Source organism: Hyperolius riggenbachi, chromosome 1 (assembly GCF_040937935.1).
Source record: "Hyperolius riggenbachi isolate aHypRig1 chromosome 1, aHypRig1.pri, whole genome shotgun sequence".
NCBI classification, from domain to species: Eukaryota; Metazoa; Chordata; class Amphibia; order Anura; family Hyperoliidae; genus Hyperolius; species Hyperolius riggenbachi.
The window spans coordinates 517,528,783-517,550,373 of NC_090646.1; the positions used below are offsets into that span (position 1 = coordinate 517,528,783).

The 21,591-nt window shown below is 45.3% G+C and overlaps 1 protein-coding gene across 3 annotated transcripts in view; it reads right to left on the reverse strand.

Moving 5' to 3' along the window:
- LRRC43 (leucine rich repeat containing 43) overlaps positions 1–10,598 on the reverse strand; it is a 65,610-nt gene extending 55,012 nt beyond the window's left edge. For all 3 annotated transcript variants that reach the window (XM_068271615.1, XM_068271614.1, XM_068271613.1), the window contains exon 1: positions 10,423–10,598. In XM_068271615.1, the coding sequence (XP_068127716.1) occupies positions 10,423–10,509 (87 nt within the window). In that variant the 5' untranslated portion in view covers positions 10,510–10,598. The remainder of the gene's footprint in view (positions 1–10,422) is intronic.
- Positions 10,599–21,591: the final 10,993 nt, after the last annotated feature.

Consider the following 21,591-nt stretch of genomic DNA (forward strand, 5'->3'; position numbering starts at 1 on the left):
GTTCTGTTTAGTGAACCCGCCACTGCATACCTGTTCTGTTTAGTGAACCCACCACTGCATACCTGTTCTGTTCAGTGGACCCGCCACTGTATACCTGTTCAGTGAACCCGACACTGCATACCTGTTGTGTTCAGTGAACCTGCCACTGCATATCTGTTCTGTGAACCCGCCACTGTATACCTGTTCTGTTTAGTGAACCCGCCACTGTATACCTGTTCTGTTTAGTGAACCCGCTACTGCATACCTGTTCTGTTCAGTGAACCCGCCACTGTATACCTGTTCAGTGAACCCGCCACTGCATACCTGTTGTGTTCAGTGAACCTGCCACTGCATACCTGTTGTGTTCAGTGAACCTGCCACTGCATACCTGTTCTGTGAACCCGCCACTGTATACCTGTTCTGTTCAGTGAACCCACCGCATCAGTGCGCATACCTGTGCAGTTAAGTGAACCCACCTACCTACGTGAGTGCACGCAGTGTGATATACCACTCCGTGCATACCTGATATGGACAAAACAGGTAGAGGAAGAGGTAGTGCCAGAGCCAGAGGAAGGCCATCCGGCAGGTCTGCGCGAGGTCGTGTAAATGTAATTTCGTGTGGACCTGGCCCACAGTACAGTGCTCGGAAGAAGGCACGTCCCATCACCTCCCAAGATTGTCAGGACGTGGTTGAGTATTTAGCGACACAGAACACCTCATCTTGCTCAGCCACCAGCGCTACTACTAGCACCACTTCCGCTGCATTTGACACTTCGCAAGAATTATTTAGTGGTGAAATCACTGATGCACAGCCATTGTTGTTACAGCCAGATGAATTTTCACCAGCTCATATGTCTGAGTTACGCGGCAACACTATGGATGTAACGTGTCAGGAGGATGAAGGACCTACTGATGGTGCAAGTTTGGATTTGTCTGAGGCAAGCGAAGCTGGGCAGGATGACTACGATGATGACGGTAATAGGGATCCTCTGTATGTTCCCAATAGAGGAGATGAAGAGGGGGACAGTTCAGAGGGGGAGTCAGAGAGTAGTAGGAGGAGAGAAGTTGCTGAAAGAAGCTGGGGCAGCTCTTCGTCAGAAACAGCTGGTGGCAGAGTCCGGCACCATGTATCGCCACCTATGTACAGCCAGCCAACTTGCCCTTCAGCATCAGCTGCTGAGGTCCCCATAGTGCCCACATCCCAGGGTGGCTCAGCGGTGTGGAAATTTTTTAATGTGTGTGCCTCAGATCGGACCAAAGCCATCTGTTCGCTCTGCCAACAAAAATTGAGCCGTGGAAAGGCCAACACTCACGTAGGGACAAGTGCCTTACGAAGGCACCTGGAGAAAAGGCACAAACAGCAATGGGATGGCCACCTGAGCAAAAGCAGCAGCAGCACACAAAAGCAAAGCCACCCTCCTTCTCCTCTTCCTCCTCCATCAGGTGCATTATCTGCTTCTGCCGCTTTCTCCCTTCCACCTTCGCAGGCACCCTCCTCCACTCCGCCTCTGCCCTTGAGCGGTTCCTGCTCCTCTGCCCACAGCAGCAGTCAGGTGTCCGTGAAGGAAATGTTTGAGCGGAAGAAGCCAATTTCGGCCAGTCACCCCCTTGCCCGGCGTCTGACAGCTGACGTGGCGGAACTGTTAGCTCGGCAGCTGTTACCATACCGGCTGGTGGACTCTGAGGCCTTCCGTAAATTTGTGGCCATCGGAACACCGCAGTGGAAGATGCCAGGCCGCACTCATTTTTCGAGAAAGGCCATACCCCAACTGCACCGTGAAGTTGAGAGGCAAGTGGTGTCATCTCTTGCGAAGAGCGTTGGGTCAAGGGTACACCTGACCACGGATGCCTGGTCTGCCAAGCACGGGCAGGGCCGCTACATTACCTACACAGCCCATTGGGGGAACCTGGTGGTGAACGATGGCAAGCAGGGCGCAGCGGACCAAATTGTGACACCTCCACGGCTTGCAGGCAGGCCTCCTGCCACCTCCTCTCCTCCTGCTACATGCTCTTCGCTGTCCTCCTCCTCCTTGGCTGAGTGGCAGTTCTCCTCTCCAGCTACACAGCCCCAGCTCCGCAGGGCCTATGCTGCATGCCAGGTAAGACGGTGTCACGCCATCTTAGACATGTCTTGTCTCAAAGCGGAGAGTCACACTGGAGCAGCTCTCCTGGCTGCTCTTAAGAAACAGGTGGATGAGTGGCTGACCCCGCACCACCTGGAGATAGGCAACGTGGTGTGCGACAACGGCAGCAATCTGCTTGCCGCTTTGCATATGGGGAAGCTGACACACATACCCTGCATGGCATATGTCATGAATCTAGTGGTTCAAAGATTTGTGGCAAAGTACCCTGGCTTAGCGAATGTCCTGAAGCAGGCCAGGAAGTTCTGTGGGCATTTGAGGCGGTCTTACACAGCCATGGCACGCTTTGCGGAAATTCAGCGCAAAAACATGCCGGTGAGACGCCTCATTTGCGATAGCCCGACTCGCTGGAACGCGACCCTGCTCATGTTCTCCCGCGTGCTAGAAAAGAAGAAAGCCGTGACCCACTACCTCTACAACTACAGTAGAATGAAACAGTCTGGGAAGATGGGGATGTTCTGGCCCGACAACTGGACACTGATGGAAAATGCATGCAGGCTCATGCGGCCGTTTGAGGAGGTGACCAACCTGGTGAGCCGCAGTGAGGGCACCATCAGCGATTCCCTACGCTTACTTCTTGGAGCGTGCTGTGCGTAGAGTGGCGGATGAAGCTGTGAATGAGCGTGACCAGGAACCGTTACGGCAGGAACAGGCATGGGACCAATTTTCATCAGACCCAGCTGTTTCCTTAACACCTGCGGCAGCACAGAGGGGGGAGGAGGAGGAAGAAGAGAAGTCGTGTGCAGAAGACGAGTCAGACTCAGAGGATGATGAGTAAGGTGTTTCTTTGGGGGAGGAGGAGGAGGAGGAGGGGACAGCGGCAGGAGAACAACCTCAGCAGACATCGCAAGGGGCTTGTGCTGCTCAACCTTCCCGTGGTATTGTTCGCGGCTGGGGGGAGGAGGTTGACTTACCTGACGTCACTGAGGAAGAGCAAGAGGAGATGGAGGGTACTGGATCCGACTTTGTGCAGATGTCGTCTTTTATGCTGTCCTGCCTGTTGAGGGACCCCCGTATAAAAAACCTCAAGGGGAATGACCTGTACTGGGTGGCCACACTACTAGACCCTCGGTACAGGCACAAAGTGGCGGACCTGTTACCAACTCACCGGAAGGTGGAAAGGATGCAGCACATGCAGAACCAGCTGTCAACTATGCTTTACAATGCCTTTAAGGGTGATGTGACGGCACAACGCCCGCAAGGTACCACTGCCACTAATCCTCCTCCCGTGTCCACGCAGTCAAAGACAGGACGCTCCAGCGATCTCATGGTAATGTCGGACATGCGGACGTTCTTTAGTCCAACGCCTCGCCGTAGCCCTTCCGGATCCACCCTCCACCAACGCCTGGAACGGCAGGTAGCCGACTACCTGGCCTTAAGTGTGGATGTAGACACTGCTGTGAACAGCGATGAGGAACCCTTGAACTACTGGGTGCGCAGGCTTGACCTGTGGCCAGAGCTGTCCCAATTTGCCATCCAACTTCTCTCCTGCCCTGCCGCAAGCGTCCTGTCAGAAAGGACCTTCAGCGCAGCTGGAGGCATTGTCACAGAGAAGTCACCTAAGTCACAAAAGTGTTAAGTACCTCACCTTTATCAAAATGAATGAGGCATGGATCCCGGAGGGTTGCTGCCCGCCCCAAGACTAAGTCAGTCCCCGCACACACAGCATCTCTGCCTGCACGCCGTGTGACTGGCTGCCTGGCCTGCCCCAAGAAGACTAAGTCGCTCCCAGTCCCTCCACACAGCATGTCTGCCTGCAGGCCGCTTGACTACCTTCTCCGCCACCACCAACAGGGTCCGGGACTCCAGGCGGATTGCTGAATTTTTTAGGCCGCTGCTAGCAGCGGCCGCTGTAATAATTTTTCTGGTGTGTGTACATGACTGTATATGCGCCCATTCCCCTTCGTGATCATTACCTTGCCGTGGTGAAGGGGCTTGCGTATCACAATGGAGTGTGGCTGGATGGTGTAACGGTTAAGGGCTCTGCCTCTGACGCAGGAGACCAGGGTTCGAATCTCGGCTCTACCTGTTCAGTAAGCCAGCACCTATTCAGTAGGAGACCTTGGGCAAGTCTCCCTAACACGGCTACTGCCAATAGAGCGCGTCCTAGTGGCTGCAGCTCTGGCGCTTTGAGTCCGCCAGGAGAAAAGCGCAATATAAATGTTATTTGTCTTGTCTTGTCACAATGAAGCAATGACCGGCGCCTAGATGAGTGTCTCGGGGGGCACACCCACGATAATAAGGTCGTTGCCTCATTGTGGTCAGACCAAATTTGATCAGCTGGACAGTCACTGTTCTGTCATTCAGCTACATCAGCCAGGCGACCATATGGGCTGTAAAGCCACCAAAACCTGCACTCTCGCCATGGTGCGCACCAGTCCAGCACGGCCGTCACTACACAAACAGCTGTTTGCGGTGCGTTACACGGTGAGTTTGGTGTGTCAGTGTGAAGCAGTACCTTAATTACACTCCCTGATTGATGTATACACATGCAAGAGGTTTGAAAGCACTTTAGGCCTGTCATTTAGCATTCAATGTGATTTCTGCCCTTAAAACGCTGCTTTGCGTCAAATCCAGATTTTTCCCGGGGACTTTTGGCATGTATCCCACTCCGCCATGCCCCCCTCCAGGTGTTAGACCCCTTGAAACATCTTTTCCATCACTTTTGTGGCCAGCATAATTATTTTTTTTTTCAAAGTTCGCATCCCCATTGAAGTCTATTGCGGTTCGCGAACTTTAACGCGAACCGAACCTTCCGCGGAAGTTCGCGAACCAGGTTCGCGAACCTAAAATCGAAGGGTTCGACCCAACTCTAAACAGTAGTTGGTCTCATACAAAACGGGGACGAGTCTGCATACAGGCATGTGGTGGGACAGCTTTCCTCCTGGTGCAGCAGCAACAACTTGGAACTAAACGCTCTCAAACCTATGGAGATGATAATAGACTTTAGGAGATCTCCCCCCAAGCACCTCCCCTTAACCATAAATGGATCCACAATAACCCAGGTAGAGTCATTCAAGTTTCTTGGGTCCATGATCTCAAACGACCTAAAATGGGACAACAACACTGCCACTATTGTCAAGGAAAAAAAAAAGGATGTACCATCTACGGCAGCTGAAAACGTTTGGCCTACCTCAAAATCTAATGGTGCAGTTCTACACTGCAATCATCGAATCCACCATAACATCATCTATGACCGTATGGTTCGGCTCCTGCTCAGCATTAGAAAAGGGGAGGCTGCAGCGCATAATCCGATCAGCGGAAAGGATAATTGGCTGTAGCTTACCTTCCCTGCAGGATCTTTACGCTAGCAGGTGCAGAAAGAGAGCGACCAAAATTGCCTCTGACCCCTCTCACCCAGCTCACTCCATCTTCCAGCGCATGCCTTCAGGAGTAAGATTCCGGTCAATCGCTACCAAAACCTCTAGACACAGGAACAGCTTTTTTCCTCAAGCGGTAGCCATACTTAATGCTGAACCACGTTAGAGCTGCTAGGATTTGAAAGTAATCAGCACAGAACTGAAACTGAACAATTCTCACATTGCTTACTGCCACTATATTTATAATGTCCTTGACTTGTAATATACACACTGTCTGTCCTTGTATTGTTTTTGTTTGTGTTTGTTAAGCAACTGCCAAGACAAATTCCTTGTAGGTGCAAACTTACTTGGCGAAAATAAATTGATTCTGATTCTGATTTAACTCTCTAGTAAGGCCACATCTGGAATATGGAATTCAGTTCTGGGCACCATATTACAGGAAAGATATTGCAGTTTTAGAGCAGGTGCAGAGACTAGCAACAAAATTGATACGGGGGGTGGAAGGTCTCACTTACCAAGAAAGGTTAGATAAACTGGGTTTATTTAGTTTAGAGAAGAGCAGGGGCGTAACTAGGAATCGCCGAATTCTGAGCGGCCCCCCACCCCCCTGGGACCCGCTCAGGGCCGTTTTTGGGGGGCTGGAGGGGTCGCAGCATGAGAGGAGAGCTTAGTAGCTCTCACCTCGGGCTCTCCCCTCTGCGCTCCCCTCCAGCATTGAATAGGGAGTATGCAGGCGGCAGGGCAGCGGCAGATACATACCTTCCGTGCGCTCAACGGATGTTCTTCTCTCTAGCTTCTGACACGACTTCCTGTATAAACAGGAAGTCGCGTCAGACACTAGAGGGAGAAAGGTCCGCGCTGGAGCGCACGGAAGGTATGTATCTGCCGCTGGCTGCATACACTCTTTATTCAATGATGGAGGGGAGCGCAGAGGGGAGAGCCCGAGGTGAGGGAGGGGGGGACCGTCCCCGCTCCCCACCGACTTGCCACCAAGCTCTCCCCACATGCTGCGACCCCTCCAGCCCCCCAAAAACGGCCCTGAGCGGGTCCCAGGGGGGGTCCGGGCCCCCCGCGAGAGCATGGGCTGCATCTCCTATTGTTACGCCCATGGAGAAAAGACGCCTCAGAGGGGATGTAATTAACATGTATAAATACATCAGAGGGCAATATAAAAAGCTTGGCAAATGAGCTTTTTGTCCCTAGGCCTTCACAAAGGACTAGAGGACATTATCTGCACATGGAGGAAAAATGTTTCAGCCATTTATTTAGGAAGGGGTTCTTTACAGTAAGAGTGATTAAGATGTGGAACTTATTGCCACAGGAAGTCGTTCTGGCAAATTCTATATCTGCATTTAGGCCTCTTTCCCACCAGGACGTTGTGTTTTAGGGGACGATAAGGTCGCATAACGTGCCCCTAACGCAACGCGTGGTAGTTTTGAAGTTGGATGTCATATTGAGCCACGTTATGCGGCTCTCAAAGCAGCCGCTCCAGGATAGTGATGGGAAGTCCGGATCTTTTTAAGGATTCGAATCATTCGAATCGGATCATTGAAAAGATCCGGATCTTTGAACCGAATCATTTGAATCATTTTACTAGGGAAGCAGACTGGGGGTGAAATGACTAGCAGGACAGGACTTTCCCTGCACTGTACATTCTGTATGTTCCTGTTTCTTCCAGAAAGACATCCACTGTGAACCGAATCTTTCATTGTGATGATCCGGATGATTCAACTCACAAAAAAAGATCCGGATAAAATGAACGATTCGTTCATGATCTGGACAACACTACGAGTCCCACCATGAGTCACCACAGTGCAGTGAATACTAATTAGCCATGTGGCTAGTCACTAAACATGTGCAAACAATCTAACGCAGCTCTATAGGGGTATAACGTACAGCATGCTGCACTTTCATTTATACTCTAATGCAACGTGTGCACTGTGAACAGCCCATTGATTTTACAGTGCTGTGAGTTAGGCTGCTGTAACATGGGACTTTAACGTCCCACTGTGAAACCAGCCTTAAAGGGGGCTTAGATGCTTTCCTTGCATTGAAAGACATCCATGGCTATAATTACTAGGTAATGTCCACTGTCCAGGGGTGTTGATCCAGGGATTTTATTTGAATGCCATCTGGAGTCGTAAAGGAATTTTTCCCTTTTGGGGCTAATTGGACCATGCCTTGTAAGGTTTTTTTTTTACCTTCCTCTGGATCAACAGGCATATGTGAGGGAGCAGGCTGACATGTACTTTGTTTTCTGGTTGAACTCGATGGACGTATGTCTTCTTTCAACCCAAATAACTATGTAACTATGATTCTCCAGGCAAATCGCTGGCCGAGCAGTCAGGGGGCATCGGGGGCTGGTAAGCACACACTTTATTCCTGGCAAGGGTGGTCGTTATCAGTCATGTTTCATCTGGCGAATGTATAGGCCTTTAGGGCCCATTCACACTAGGGCGATTAGCTATACTGTAACTATAGGACAGTGATCTCACTGCCACGATTGCCGTTGTTTCGCAATTAGCGGCAAACGCAAAACTTGTTGTCTGCAGCATTTTTCCGCAATTCTGGAGCGATTGCGATACAGTGCTTAATAAGCACTGATCACGACCGTGGGAAATCGTGAGTGTACAGTGATTTTATTGCACTATTCATGGTAAAATCCCCCATGCAAAATGCTAGCGTGAAGCGCAACCGTTTTGCGACCATTAAGTGTGAATGGGCCCTTAAACTTCCTGGCGGTAACCCCGAACGTGGTTCGGGGTAAGCCGCGCAGGAGGTTTTCTCAGGCCCTGCTGGGCCGATTTATTTTTTGCTGCACGCAGCTAGCACTTTGCTAGCTGCGTCAGCACACCGATCGCCGCCGCCCCGCGCTCGATCGCCGCTATCTGTCGCGCCAATCAGTGCCAGGCAGCGCTGAGGGGTGGATCGGGACTCCCAGTGACGTCATCCCGCCATGGCGACGGGGGAAGCCCTCCAGGAAATCCCGTTCTTTGAAGTGATGAGTCGTGATAACAGCACTTGCTGTGATGCGAGATCACAACCGCATCCCCCTAGCCGTGCCATGCAAGTCTAGTGATTCTTATGCGTGATTGTAAGCTGCATGCTGTACATTTTTTCCCCACATGCAAATTCAGATGCAGCCTATTGAATGGGCTGTCAAATTGCATCTGAATTCACGTGTAGGTAACAGACACAAGTTGCAAAAGTGTGCTGCCTGAATCTGCTGCCCACGACCAGAAGCTGGGCTTCTAAATATGACAAGAGTGACTGTGTCCCCCTTCAGTATAGGATGAGATGTGGATGGATCTGTGTACTCTTTAACCCTCTTAGCGGTAACCCTGAGCCAAGCCGCCACAGAGGATAGCTCAGCCCCTGGTGGGGCGATTTGCTTCATTTAAAGTGCTGTACGCACAGCTAGCACTTTGCCAGTCGCGCGTCCAGCTTGATCGCCGCCGCTCTGCGGCGATCATCCGCATGCAGCGGCGGAAGAGCCCCCCCCCCCCCGCCAGAGCCCTGCTCTGCCCGGACCAATGACTTCCAGGCAGTGCTATGGGCTGGATCGAAGGCGTCTGACGTCATTCCGATCGTCGCCATGGCGACAGGAAAAGCCAAACAGGGGAACGCGTTATATATACGCATTCCACTGTTTGCTATTGATGCCGGCGACGATCGCACTAGAGGGACACATGCCCTCTCTAGTGTTTCATGTAGCTACCACTCTGTTAGCTTTACATGAAACAAATTTTTTTTTTTTTTTTTTTTTTAAATGTATTTCTGCCTATTTGGCAGAATTAAAGAACCGCCAGGAAGGTTTTAAAGGAGTACTGAAGTGAGAGGAATATGTAGGCTGCCATGTTTATTTCCTTTTAAACAATACCACTTGCCTGGAAGCCCTGCTGGTCTATTTGGCTGCAGTAGTAGCTGAATAATACCTGAAACAAGCATGCAGCTAATCTCATCAGATCTGACAAAAAAGTCAGAAATACCTGATCTGCTTCATGCCTGTTCAGGATCTATGGCTAAAAGTATTAGGGCTCGATTCCACCGCAGAAGAAATCGCATGCGGCTGCGTTTCCGCATGCGGATTTAGCCGCGATTTTGCATGGCAAGGAGCCAGGCGAATTTAACCATGTCACTGCCTGAGTAAAGCTCCATAGCAAACCACGCAAAATCGCGGGGAAATCCGCATGACAAAGCCGCATGCGATTTCCCTATTAAATGCATTAGCGGCGATCCGCCCGCATTCCTCCCACACGCGAAATCTGACGGCTCTGCCGTGCAGATTTCTGCCGCACCGAAAAAAGCTCCCGCCGCCGCACAAGTGGAAACAGCCCCATCCACTTACATTGACTATGCGAATCCGCATGCAGTGCCTGCATGCGGATTCGCTATAGTGGAAACGAGCCCTTAGAGGCAGAGGATCAGCAGGACAGCGAGGCAACTTTTATTGCTTAAAAGGAAATAAACATGGCAACCTCCATAGCCCTCTTACTACAGCTGTCCTTTAAGGCAGTGCTAATGCACTATGCAGAATAAATATGAAACAAAGATATCACCTGAAATGAAAAAAAAAAAATCATAAAAAGGTTTTAAATCTTCATTGACGTTTGTATTAAAACCTTTCAATATTTTCAGAAAACAAACAGATATGCACAATTACATAAATAAAATATTGCTGAATTCTAAATCTCTTCATCAACATAAACACCAAATGTGATGCATTATAAACATCAAGAATAGAGCACACAGTAAGTAACAGATAGACTGAAAAATCGTGAAAAAGTGAATTTGTGTGAAGTCACCAACAAGACAAAATGTAGCAGAATCTCCTCTATTCACACGCTGTATATGTGCCTTGTTCTCGGACAGCACATGGGAGATACTGATTTACATAAAAGAATCTATGTGAAAGTAAAAAGCAGCCAAGAGAGAAGTAGTGCAAGTGCAGGATGACAGACATAACACAGTGGAGTGATTACCCAGCTGCCAGTGCCACAAGGGAACGATTTCAAACACAGGGCTTTTAGCTGCCTTGTCAGAGCTTCAGAAACAGATCTGTTTGCCATCTTGCCTATTTCTGCAAAGCAAATAACTCCGTTTCTGAACAGCACAGCCAGGCCAGAAGTGTACACCACGTGTGCTTCATGCTTCACAAAGATTGTAGGCTCCTTGGAGACGGCATTCTGTTGCTTAGTAACCTCAACAACCTGTCATTCGGCAGCTTTTAAATGCCCTATTGTATTTCTATGACCTCCACTGTGCAGGTTACACCCATCCCGTGTCTGTGCAGAAATTAGATGTCATTTACAATACACATGCAGGGAAAATACCATGAAATGTTGCAGCATGTACCAACAGATTAATTAGAGTTAGGTAGGTACAGGTTCCGCCAGTACAGAGCTAGGTAGGTACAAGTGTGCCAGTATAGGGCTAGGTAGGTACAGGTGTCTCCCAGTACAGAGCTAGGTAGGAACAGGTATCCCTTATAGTACAGAGTTAGGTTGGAACATGTGTCCGCCAGTATAGGGCTAGGTAAGTACAGGTGTCCGCCAGTATAGAGCTAGGTAAATGCAGGTGTCTGCCAGTATAGAGCTAGGTAGGAACAGGTGTTCCCCAGTATAGAGCTAGGTAGATACAGATGTGCGCCAGTACAGAGCTAGGTAGGCACAGGTGTCCCCAGTATACTAGGTAGGCAGGCACAGGTGTCCCCTGTATAGAGCTAGGTAGGCACAACAGGCCCCCAGTAAAAGTTTTCTCGTTCTATGGGCTATATTATATTGTATATGTTCCCCGATCCAGACGCTTTACACATACCACGCCTCTTTCCAGCGATGGCTGCAGTCTGCCCGCACAGCTGCTGTATTCTCCGTTATGGGGCAGATCAGGACTGTGCAGCATCAAGACATCCACATCATGAAGCTGCTCAGTCCCGATTAGCCACATGCTTGTTTCAGGTGTGTAGACCCTGAACCAGCATGCAGATTAGATGTCTGTAATAAACGACAAGATTAGCTGCATGCTTAATTCAGGTGTGTGATTTGGACCGTATTGATCAGAAAGAGCAGCAGGACTGCCAGGCAACTGGTATTGTTTAAAAGGAAATGCATATGGCAGTATACATAGGCCTCACACCTCAGGTTCCTTTTTACTCAAGTTTTAGACACTCAGCTTCCTTAGTGACATGCTGGAATTAAAATAGCTGGCAGGAATATAAACAATCTAATATTAACATATCTTAATATTAACATCTCAAAGTGGAATATAACCCTGCATTTAATCTTTGCTCTAAAACATTAATTACAGCATATTATATGCAACCAGCATTTTTTTTTAACTAGACCAGCATTCAAAGGGTTACACACAGAGCTTGAAAGATCAGTGCAGTGAAACGCAGATGCATCCAAACTTTAGATGTTATCTTGTGCTTACTTAAATGTATCAAGTGAGGAATGTGACACATTCTCTGACTGCGGAGAAGCTGCTGGAGACAGAGAGACAAGAAAACATGTCTGCCTGCAAAACAGCAATGAATAAAACCAGTTAATCAAATGCAAAGTCAGCTCACAAAGCAAAAAAAAATAAATAAAAAAATGTACTTTTGGAAACCTATAACTTCTAACGGAATAATACTTATGTACAAAAGCAAATATGATAATCGTATGGCATATAAAAAGTAGGTAAATATGTTTTTATTGAATATTATGTCAGGGTTTTAAACCGCTTTAATATGCTGAGGATACCACTCTGATAGCTGAGACTGAGGGAAAATGGAAGAACCTAGTAATAAATGTCAAACAAGAAGGTGCCAAAAGCAGGTCTACTGCTTAACATTATGTCACATGCTCCAATGAACCAGCTCCAAATAGATGGGGAAACTTAGAAGTTGTAACAGAATTCATATTCCTGAGATCAACGATCTCTGCAGATGGTGACTGTAGCCATGAGATTAAAGGTGCCAATTAATGGTGCAGTATATTCATCAGATGCGATCATTTGATCATATTTGCCAGATCATAGATGATGGGAAGGAGATTGTTAATTGTTGCCATAACTGGGTTGATTAGGGCACTTTCTCTCTTCAGATACAATTGTAAAATCCAACATTCCAATTGACAAATTTCCACATGCCAATTGACCATGGAATCGTTTCAAGTTGATTTTCTTCATATTAGTACAATGCAATCGTACAAAAAATCTGATTGCATCTGAGGAAAATATTGAACTGTTAAATGTGCACCTTAACTGATGCTTGTTACTTGGGAGGAAAAGCAAATTTGGACAAGATACAGTACTTCAGGATATAAACATCACCCTACCAACAAAGATCAGGATTGTTAGAGCCATACTGTTCCAAGTAGTAACATATGGCTGTGAAAGCTGCACTGTAAATAGTCATGTGTAGAAAAACTGATGCTTTTGAATTGTAGGTGTGGAGAAAACTACTAAGAGTTCCCTGAACTGCCAGAAGATAACCAGTCAATACTAATAAGTGGGATTGTCACCAGAAAAATTAAGTTTCAACAGCAACTGGTCTGAGTGTATTAAGTGATAAAGATGCTAATCCTGCATTCAAAACTTTTTCTGCTGTTATGGTTTGGAGTTATCACGTACCTTAGGAGCACTGGCCCTTTAAGTGCCATTGCCAAACAGTTGCATGCTGGGGGTATTTTTATCTAGAATATATTCCTCCTCTTCCCATTAGTTCCCCCTCCTTCTAATGACATAAGACAGTACACTTCCTAGTATAGACCTAAGTGGGAGTGTATGGAGACTCTGGGAGGAGGGCAGGTAGCAAATACACAATCAGCAAGAGGAGAAAAAGATTGAGGGAGGAAATGTCAGGAGGTCAAAGGTAACCAAAATGGAAACTGCCTAGAATAGGATTCTCTGCTTTTCCTTTATAAAATTCTCAGGAATCATAACGTGGACAGTGCAATACATCGTTATGTAAGTAGATCTAGTATTTATGTACTTATAGGTGTATTTTATTTCTAGGTTAGCATGGGTGTCACTTGTTCTGCAGTGTTCCCCAACCCTGTCCTCAAGGCCCACCAACAGTGCATGTTTTGTGGAAATCCACACAGGTAGTTAATCAGCTCTACTGAGGCACTAATTATCTCACCTGTGCATGTTGGTGGTTTTCTGCAAAACATGCACTGTAGGTGGGTCTTGAGAACAGGGTTGGGGAACTCTGCTTTAACCACTTCAGCCTAAGTGGACGAAAATTTTCGTCCAGTTAGGCTGCGCGCACTCCCGCGGGTCGCGTGCGCTCCCCCGCTGCTGGCCGTTAGCCCAGCGATCAATGAAAGGGATTATAAATCCCTTTCACTGATCGGACCCCCCCCCCGGAGAAAAGCCGACAGCGTCTCTTCAGACGCTGCGGCTTTTCTGAGCTCTGGTCTTTCTTCTTCCTGGGAGCGAGAACTATCGCTCCCAGGACTTTTTGACTGTGGCCATCTTGTGGCCAAATAGCAAACTACACCAAAAACACACTTTGTATTAAATAAATACATTTTTAAACATGAAAAATCCCATTTACCTCCCACACCAAAAAATACCCACATACAAGTTTTAATTAAAAAAAAAAAAATTACAATAATAAAATAAAAAAAAAAACCAGTTACCTAAGGGTCTGAACTTTTTAAATATTCATGTCAAAGGAGTATATCAATATGATTTATTAAATTATGGGCTTCTAAATAGTGATGGACGCAAATTGAAAAAATGCACCTTTATTTCCAAATTGAATATCGGCGGCATACATTGTGATAGGGACATAATTTAAATGGTGTAATAAGCGGGACAAATTGGTAAATAAAGTACATAGGTTTTAATTATGGTAGCATGTATTAATTTTAAACTATAATGGCCAAAAGCTGAGGAATAATGATTTTTTTCCATTTCTTTCTTAATATTCCTGTTAAAATGGATTTACAAGAAATTAATTCTCAGCAAAATGTATCACCCACAGAAAGCCTAATTGGTGGCGGAAAAAACAAGATATAGATCCATTCATTGTGCCGAGTAGTGATAAGTTATTAGCAAATGAATGGGAGGTGAAAGTTGCTCAGATGCAAAAAAAATGTCAACCTTGTAGGCTGAAGTGTTTAAAGCACACCTGAACTGACAGGGATTTGTAGGCTGACATTTATTTTCCTACATTGCAAATTGGCTGGCTATCCTGCTGATCATCTGCCTCCAAATCTTTTAGCCATAGATCCTGAGCAAGCATGCCAATTAGGGGTTTATGACTGAAGTCCGGGTGGATTAGCCCATGCGCGTGTCAGGTGTGTGATTCAGACACTACTGAAGCCAAAGAGATCAGAAGGACTGCCAGGCAATTGGTATTCTTTAAAAGGAGATAAATATGGCAGCCTCCATATTCCTCTAAATTCAGGTGTACTTTACAGAAATAAGTCCAGAGCGTTTACTAGAAGGCTTGCTACTACAATACTATTAAAACTCAAATACTTAGGTCATATAAAGAGAAGACTGGATTCTTTGGAGAAATCCTTGATGCTGGAAAAAACTGAGGGCAAAATAAGAAGACAGCAGAAGCTAAGATGGATAGATAGCATTTGTGAAGATATGAACATGCCTATGCAACAGCTTAAAGAAGCAGTGATTGACAGACACACCTGGTCTGGTACATATGGTCACAAAGAGACTCAGTCAAGTAAACGAATGAGTAGGAGGTCGCTTACTACAGTTCTTCCATTCCACGTCGCTACATAAATGTCCATGTTTTGTCTGTCTCAATATATTTTTCTTTCTGGCTTTCCTTTCCCATTGGTTCTGTAGCACTTTAGATTTTCTAGGGATGTCTTGAGAGTCCCTCACCAGTCTTGGATCTTAAAGGAGCAGTGTATCCCACTTTTTCTGAAACATTTATTTTGGCCCATCTTGCTTGAGAGACCCTTCCAATAGCTAAGCTACTGCTGGCATAACAGCAGGATCATTTTACAATGACAATGGATACCTTTGTGGTATATAACCAATAGAAAAATACTGTGGCCCAGTTTACACGGGCATCTGGGCCGCAGCTCGTTTAGCCAATGCTAAATGCTTTTCTGCAAGCAAACAGATAAACATTTGGCTAACTTTGGTGGTGCTTCCCATTGGTTCGGTCGTCACGTTTTGACCCCTGCAGGAGGACACGGAAACTGCGGTCATATACAATGGGGAGCGCAGCCACAAGAACATTTGTTTAGGGACCTTGCACAGCAGTGGTGGGCACTGAGGGCTGGTGCACACCAAAACCCGCTAGCAGATCCGCAAAATGCTAGCAGATTTTTAAACGCTTTTTTTTATTTTTATGAGGCGTTTTGCTAGCGTTTTGCGGATTGCTGCTGCGGTTTTCAGTATAGTAGATTTCATATATTGTTACAGTAAAGCTGTTACTGAACAGCTTCTGTAACAAAAACGCCTGCAAAACCGCTCTGAAGTGCCGTTTTTCAGAGCGGTTTGCGTTTTTCCTATACTTAACATTGAGGCAGAAACGCACCCGCAATCCAAAAAATGCCTCACCCAGGCATTTTTCGTTTCTGCAAAACGCCCCCCGCTCTGGTGTGCACCACCCCATTGAGATACATTGACCAAGCAGATCCGCAGCCGCAAGCGGATCTGAAAACGCCCAAAAAGCCGCTCGGTGTGCACCAGCCCTAAGACAGGTCGGGAAGTGCTGGATGATCTGGAGGCTTTCCTCTACCTGGGTAAGTATCCAAATCACAGGTTTTCTTTAGAGGAAACCTGAAGTGAGAGGGATAAGGAGGAATACTTTTTTTTTTTTTTTTTTTTTAAACAATGCAAACTGCCTGGCAGTCCTGCTCATCCTCTGCACTTTTATCCTCAGACCCTGAACAAGCATGCAGATCAGATGTCTGACTGGAATATGGTAGCTGCATGCCTGTTTCAGGTGTGCAATTCAGACGCTACTGATGTCAGGAATATTAACAGGACTGCCAGGCAACTGGTATTGTTTAAAGGGAAATATGTCAGCCTTCATATTCCTCTTACTAGTTGTCCTTTTAAGGGGTTTATGTATAAATAGTGATGATTTGAGATTCAGACAGACTTTTCTGTAACAAAGATTAGGTTGTAACTTTACAGGTACAAGATTGCTCAATTTAAAGATATTTTTTTTTTCTAGGCAGTGATCAGCAATTGAAATCACCTATGACTCTTAGGCCGTGTTCACATTACAAATGCGGACGGCCACGCATGCTGAACGCAAGCCATCCGCGTTTGTATGCGTTGCGTGGCTGATCCCATCACTGAAAAGTGAATGGGACAGCCACGCGTTTTGGGAAAAAATGCGTGCAGCATGCGTTCCCGGACCGCACAGGTACGCCACGCGGTAACGTCAGTATACGCTCGCGGTAGGTCGGTGACTTCAGGCACACTGCACCGCATGCTGTATGAAAGAACCCACAGGCTTTCATTAGCATAGCGGTAAGGTGCGGTAAAAATGACCCACCAAACCGCACCAGTGTTAAAGGGCCCTTAAAGTGTACCCAAGGTGACATGTGGCGTACGTATGTACAATGCCAAGCTATCCCTCCATAGGGGAGTAGCTTTTTTTTTTTTTTTCTTTTCCCTTATTTCACTTTAAATTTAAGTTGTGTTACAAAGTTCCATTCACTAGATGGAGTGAAAGTGGAGAACACTTTGGCCCTTATTAAAATTCACAATTTCTCCTAAGTTTCCTCCTCGGAGATACATTTTTCATCTGCTGTTTAAAATAACGTTTCAGCACTCTGCAACTGAAAAACTAAAGTAGGTGAAAAGAGCTGTCAAAATGATTTTTTTCCTGATTGCTAGTGGCTTAAAATGCATTTTATTGATAAGGTGTGAAAATACCATGTTGGAGATAACGTAGGAAAAAAAGTGAAATGAATTACCTAAATTAATGTTCAGCGCTGCGCAATATGTTGGCGCTTTATAAATACAATAAATAATAATAATAAATAAGGGCAGCAGACTCCTGAGTCGTCTTCTAGGTGAGGTTCTCCCACCCACCTTGCCAATAAAATGCCCTTTAAACCACCAGCAAGCAAGAAAATACTCAAAATACTTTTATCTCCTACAGTAAGAGAAAACTCAGAAGAAAAAGTTTATTGAATACTTAACTAGCAAATACTATTTGGCAATCTAGTGGTGCTCAGCTGATCACTGCTTTCTAAATATGGCAATCCCTTTGTTGCGCGTAGTAATCGTCAATCATGGGGATAAAGGAAGGTAGACGAACCCTAACAAAATTAAAGTGAACCTCCAGACTAAAAATCGACTCAGCAGCACTGAAAAGGCCTGGTGTTTCTTTAAGGGCTCGTTTCCACTGTTGCGGTGCAGAATCGCCTGGATTCCACCGCTGATGAAATCGCATGCGGATGCGATTCCCCATGCGTTTTTTGCCGCGAATTCGCATAGGTGATGGTATATGCGATTTTAACCATGTCACTGCCTGTGTGAATTTACATCGGTACCTATAAAAAACGCATGGGGAAAACGCATGCGATTTCCCTATTAAATACATTGCATGCGATTCGCATGCATTCCACTCTCAGGCGAATTCGTTGGCTCTTTTGTGCGTTTTTTCACCGCTCAAAAAAACGCACATCACCAACGCAACAGTGGAAACAGGCCCATTCACTTGCATACCATGTGCGAATCCGCATGCGTTGGATGCATGCGGATTCGCGATAGTGGAAACGAGCCCTAACAGTTTCACAGCATCAGAACTTTGTTTCTCTTATACAAGCCTCATTTTTAGCTGCACAGAAGAAAACTGCCCGGGCAGTTTTCCCCTGATGCTGTGCAAAGCATGATAGGATTTCTGATGTTGTTCTCGTTCTGCTGTTTTGGTGCAATTTTTTTTTTTTACATTTTGAATTTGACATTTGAAGTCTAGTGTGTGCAGCTGGGAGGGGTTATCAGGACACAGGACAGTTGGAACTGTGTCTCATGCTCCCTGTCACCTCCTTTCAACCAAAAAGATAGCTGCCCCCATGACAAAGATGGCAGCCCCCATGAATCACCAACATTTTTCTGTTCTTTTAAAACAAGGTGGGTAAAAGATTATATTACCTATCTATTCTAATTAACATAACTAATGTAATTTAGTAACAGTATGTTTGTTTAGGCTGAAGTTCCCCTTTAAAGTTTTGGAATGGCTCAGTCAGAGCCTAAACCTAAATTCAGTGGGAATTCTGTGCGGCCTTGATATACTGTATATGTTGAACAACATATACAGTATATCAAACTGACAGATTTTGATTTTTTTTTAAAATCAGTTTTTATTCAACAAAGAAAAATATGACAGAATATGCAGTGTAGCAGTGCACCTCCTAAATGTTCCAACAGTCTGTAAAACAGTCTGACATCTATTATTAAAGTGACTCCGAGCAGTGCAGAAACTATGGAAAGATGCAGATCATTTTAAAGCTCTCTTTCTCCTCTTTCCAACGATGTATAAACCGCCGCCCTACGCCTTTAGGTTTTCGCTATTTTCGCCGCGACCGCGATTTCAATCGCAAACATAGAGAAAACTAAAAGGCGTAGGGCGACGATTTAGGTGTCGCCAGAAAGAGGAGAAAGAGAGCTTTAAAATGAAATCCATCTTTCCATAGTTACATTGTATTACACAGGGCAACTTTTTCCTAAAGTCAGCAGCTCCATTCTGCTGAATGGAGCTGCTGACACTGGGGAAAGTGTCGCCCTGTGTAATAAAAGTAACTATGGAAAGATGGATATCATTTTAAAGCTCTCTTTCTCCTCTTTCTGGCGAAAATAGCGAAAACTAAAAGGCGTAGGGCGGCGGTTTGTACATCATTGGAAAGAGGAGAAAGAGAGCTTTAAAATGATATGCATCTTTCCATAGTTTCTGCACTGCTCGGAGTCCCTTTAAATCCAACAAAGTATATAGCTGCAGCATCAATTATCACTGTGGAAGATGAAAGGTATTGTTAACAATAATATAATGATCATCACATAATATATAGAGTTCAGATTGAATTTAAATTTCCAAATATTCTATCTTTTACAAGATCATAATCAGCAAGACCAGGGGTAACCATGGAGCCCATATTTTCTCAAATTTTTGAGGGGCACCTCTGTGAGCATAGATTAATTTTTCTATTTTCAGATAATTATTCATATGTAATAACCAATCACTAACCTTGGGAGGGAGTAGTTGTTTCCACATCATAAGTATTAATTTTCTATCTTGGAACAACGCCCTTTGTACCATTAATTGCATATGTTCTGCCATATTCAGACCAGATAAACCAAAAACACAGGTTTTAGTTGTTCTCGAAATGGCAGAGCAAGTGACAGTGTCTAAAGTGTCAAATACTTCCCCCCCAGTACCTATGCAATTTTGGACATTTCCATAACCTGTGCAGAAGGTCCCCATGGTCTCTCAGTTTTTTTTTTTTTTTTTAAGGAACAGTGGGAAAATACTGCTATACTGGTAGACTTCTAGCCAACAACACTGAAAGCTATAATTAAAGCTAAATTACTAGTTTAAGGATGTGCACACTTATGCAACCAGTTTCGTGGCCATGGCCTAGAGCCCATTTAACGGGTAGGCCTTTTTACTATTATAAATATAATGCTGATTACAAGCCTGACATACATACCAATGGAAAGCCTATGGTGCCCACTGATTACATTTTTCAGTAAATGTTACAATGAAAATCTCAGTTTCTAGGTGAAATAAAGACTACAAAATGTGGTAACAATACCTAAGCTATACATGCATATATATTTAGCTTTAATTCTAGAGCTCTTCACTAAGGGCTTGTTTCTAACTAGCAAAGCAGAAGCCGTGCATCAGCTCGACTCTGCAGTGCATGCGACTCCCCTGGGAGCCGCTCATGTGATCCCAGTCATAATGAATGGGATCGTGGGCACAATCGCCCCAAAATGCAGGCAACCATGTGCTGCGATTCAGTGGTGAATCGCAGAGCATGTATGGAAACAGAGTGCAGCCGATGCAATCTCAGATGTCCCTGCGATCGCGTTTCCACAAGTGCAACTGAAAGCGTGCATATGGAAACGAGCATTAAAGAGACACCGTAACCAAGAATTGAACTTCATCCCAATCAGTAGCTGATACCCCCTTTCTCATGAGAAATATTTTCCTTTTTAAAAACGGATCATCAGGGGGCTCTGTATGGTTGATATTGAGGTAAAACCCCTCCCACAGTGTGATGTCAGGACCATGGTTATGACACACTGTGGGAGCCTTATTGCATTGAGGGAAATAACAGCTGATTCCAACTGCCAAAAAAGCAAGAAGCATCTCCTTCCAGTGACATCACCTGCCAGCAGTAAAAATGTCACCATTTGATAAATGTCAGAATGTAAATCAGGGAGAGGAAAGATTTTACAACGGGCACACATCAGCTAAATCATTTATACATAATTATTGTAAAAGCAAAGCACTTTTTTTTTTAAATTATTTTCACTGGAGTTCCTCTTTAACTGAAGAACATTCTGTTACTCACACCCAAGGCCACTGGCAGCCATATTTTTTAGCAACTATGGTCAAAGACAAAACAAAAACACCAGAAGTCAGAAGCGAATGGTTTATTGCTTTATTGTGTTGCTGGTAAACATTAAACCAATGCATAGGACAAGAAGATCCATCAGCAAGGTAAGATTGTTTACAATATATATGCATGTAGATTCTCTTTGCAGATTTTGACAAAAGGGGCAGTAATATTAAACAAACAAGTACAGAATAAAAACATGAAAAACAACAAGACAGTTTATTACAAAGGGAGAAAAAGGGCAATTTGAAAATATTTAAGCCATCAGACCACTGCCATTGTCATGTGCATTTTTAGATACAAATATTGCCTCTTTACATTGATTTAGCTTATTGTGCTCAAAATGATGAGCACAATAAGCTGATCCCTGGAGGCAATGTGTCATCCTGTAAACCATTAGCACCCATCACACCAGGTTCTACATGCTGTGGGACTTAAAAGCAGCCATTTGAAGTGCTGAAATGAACATGAAACAATTCTTTATGTAACTTAATTATTCCAACTGCTAAAATACTGCATGGAGAGGAATAAAAGAAAAAAAAAAATACCTATAACATTATATATTAGAGCACAGTTTATTTTGACCATAGCAGCTCA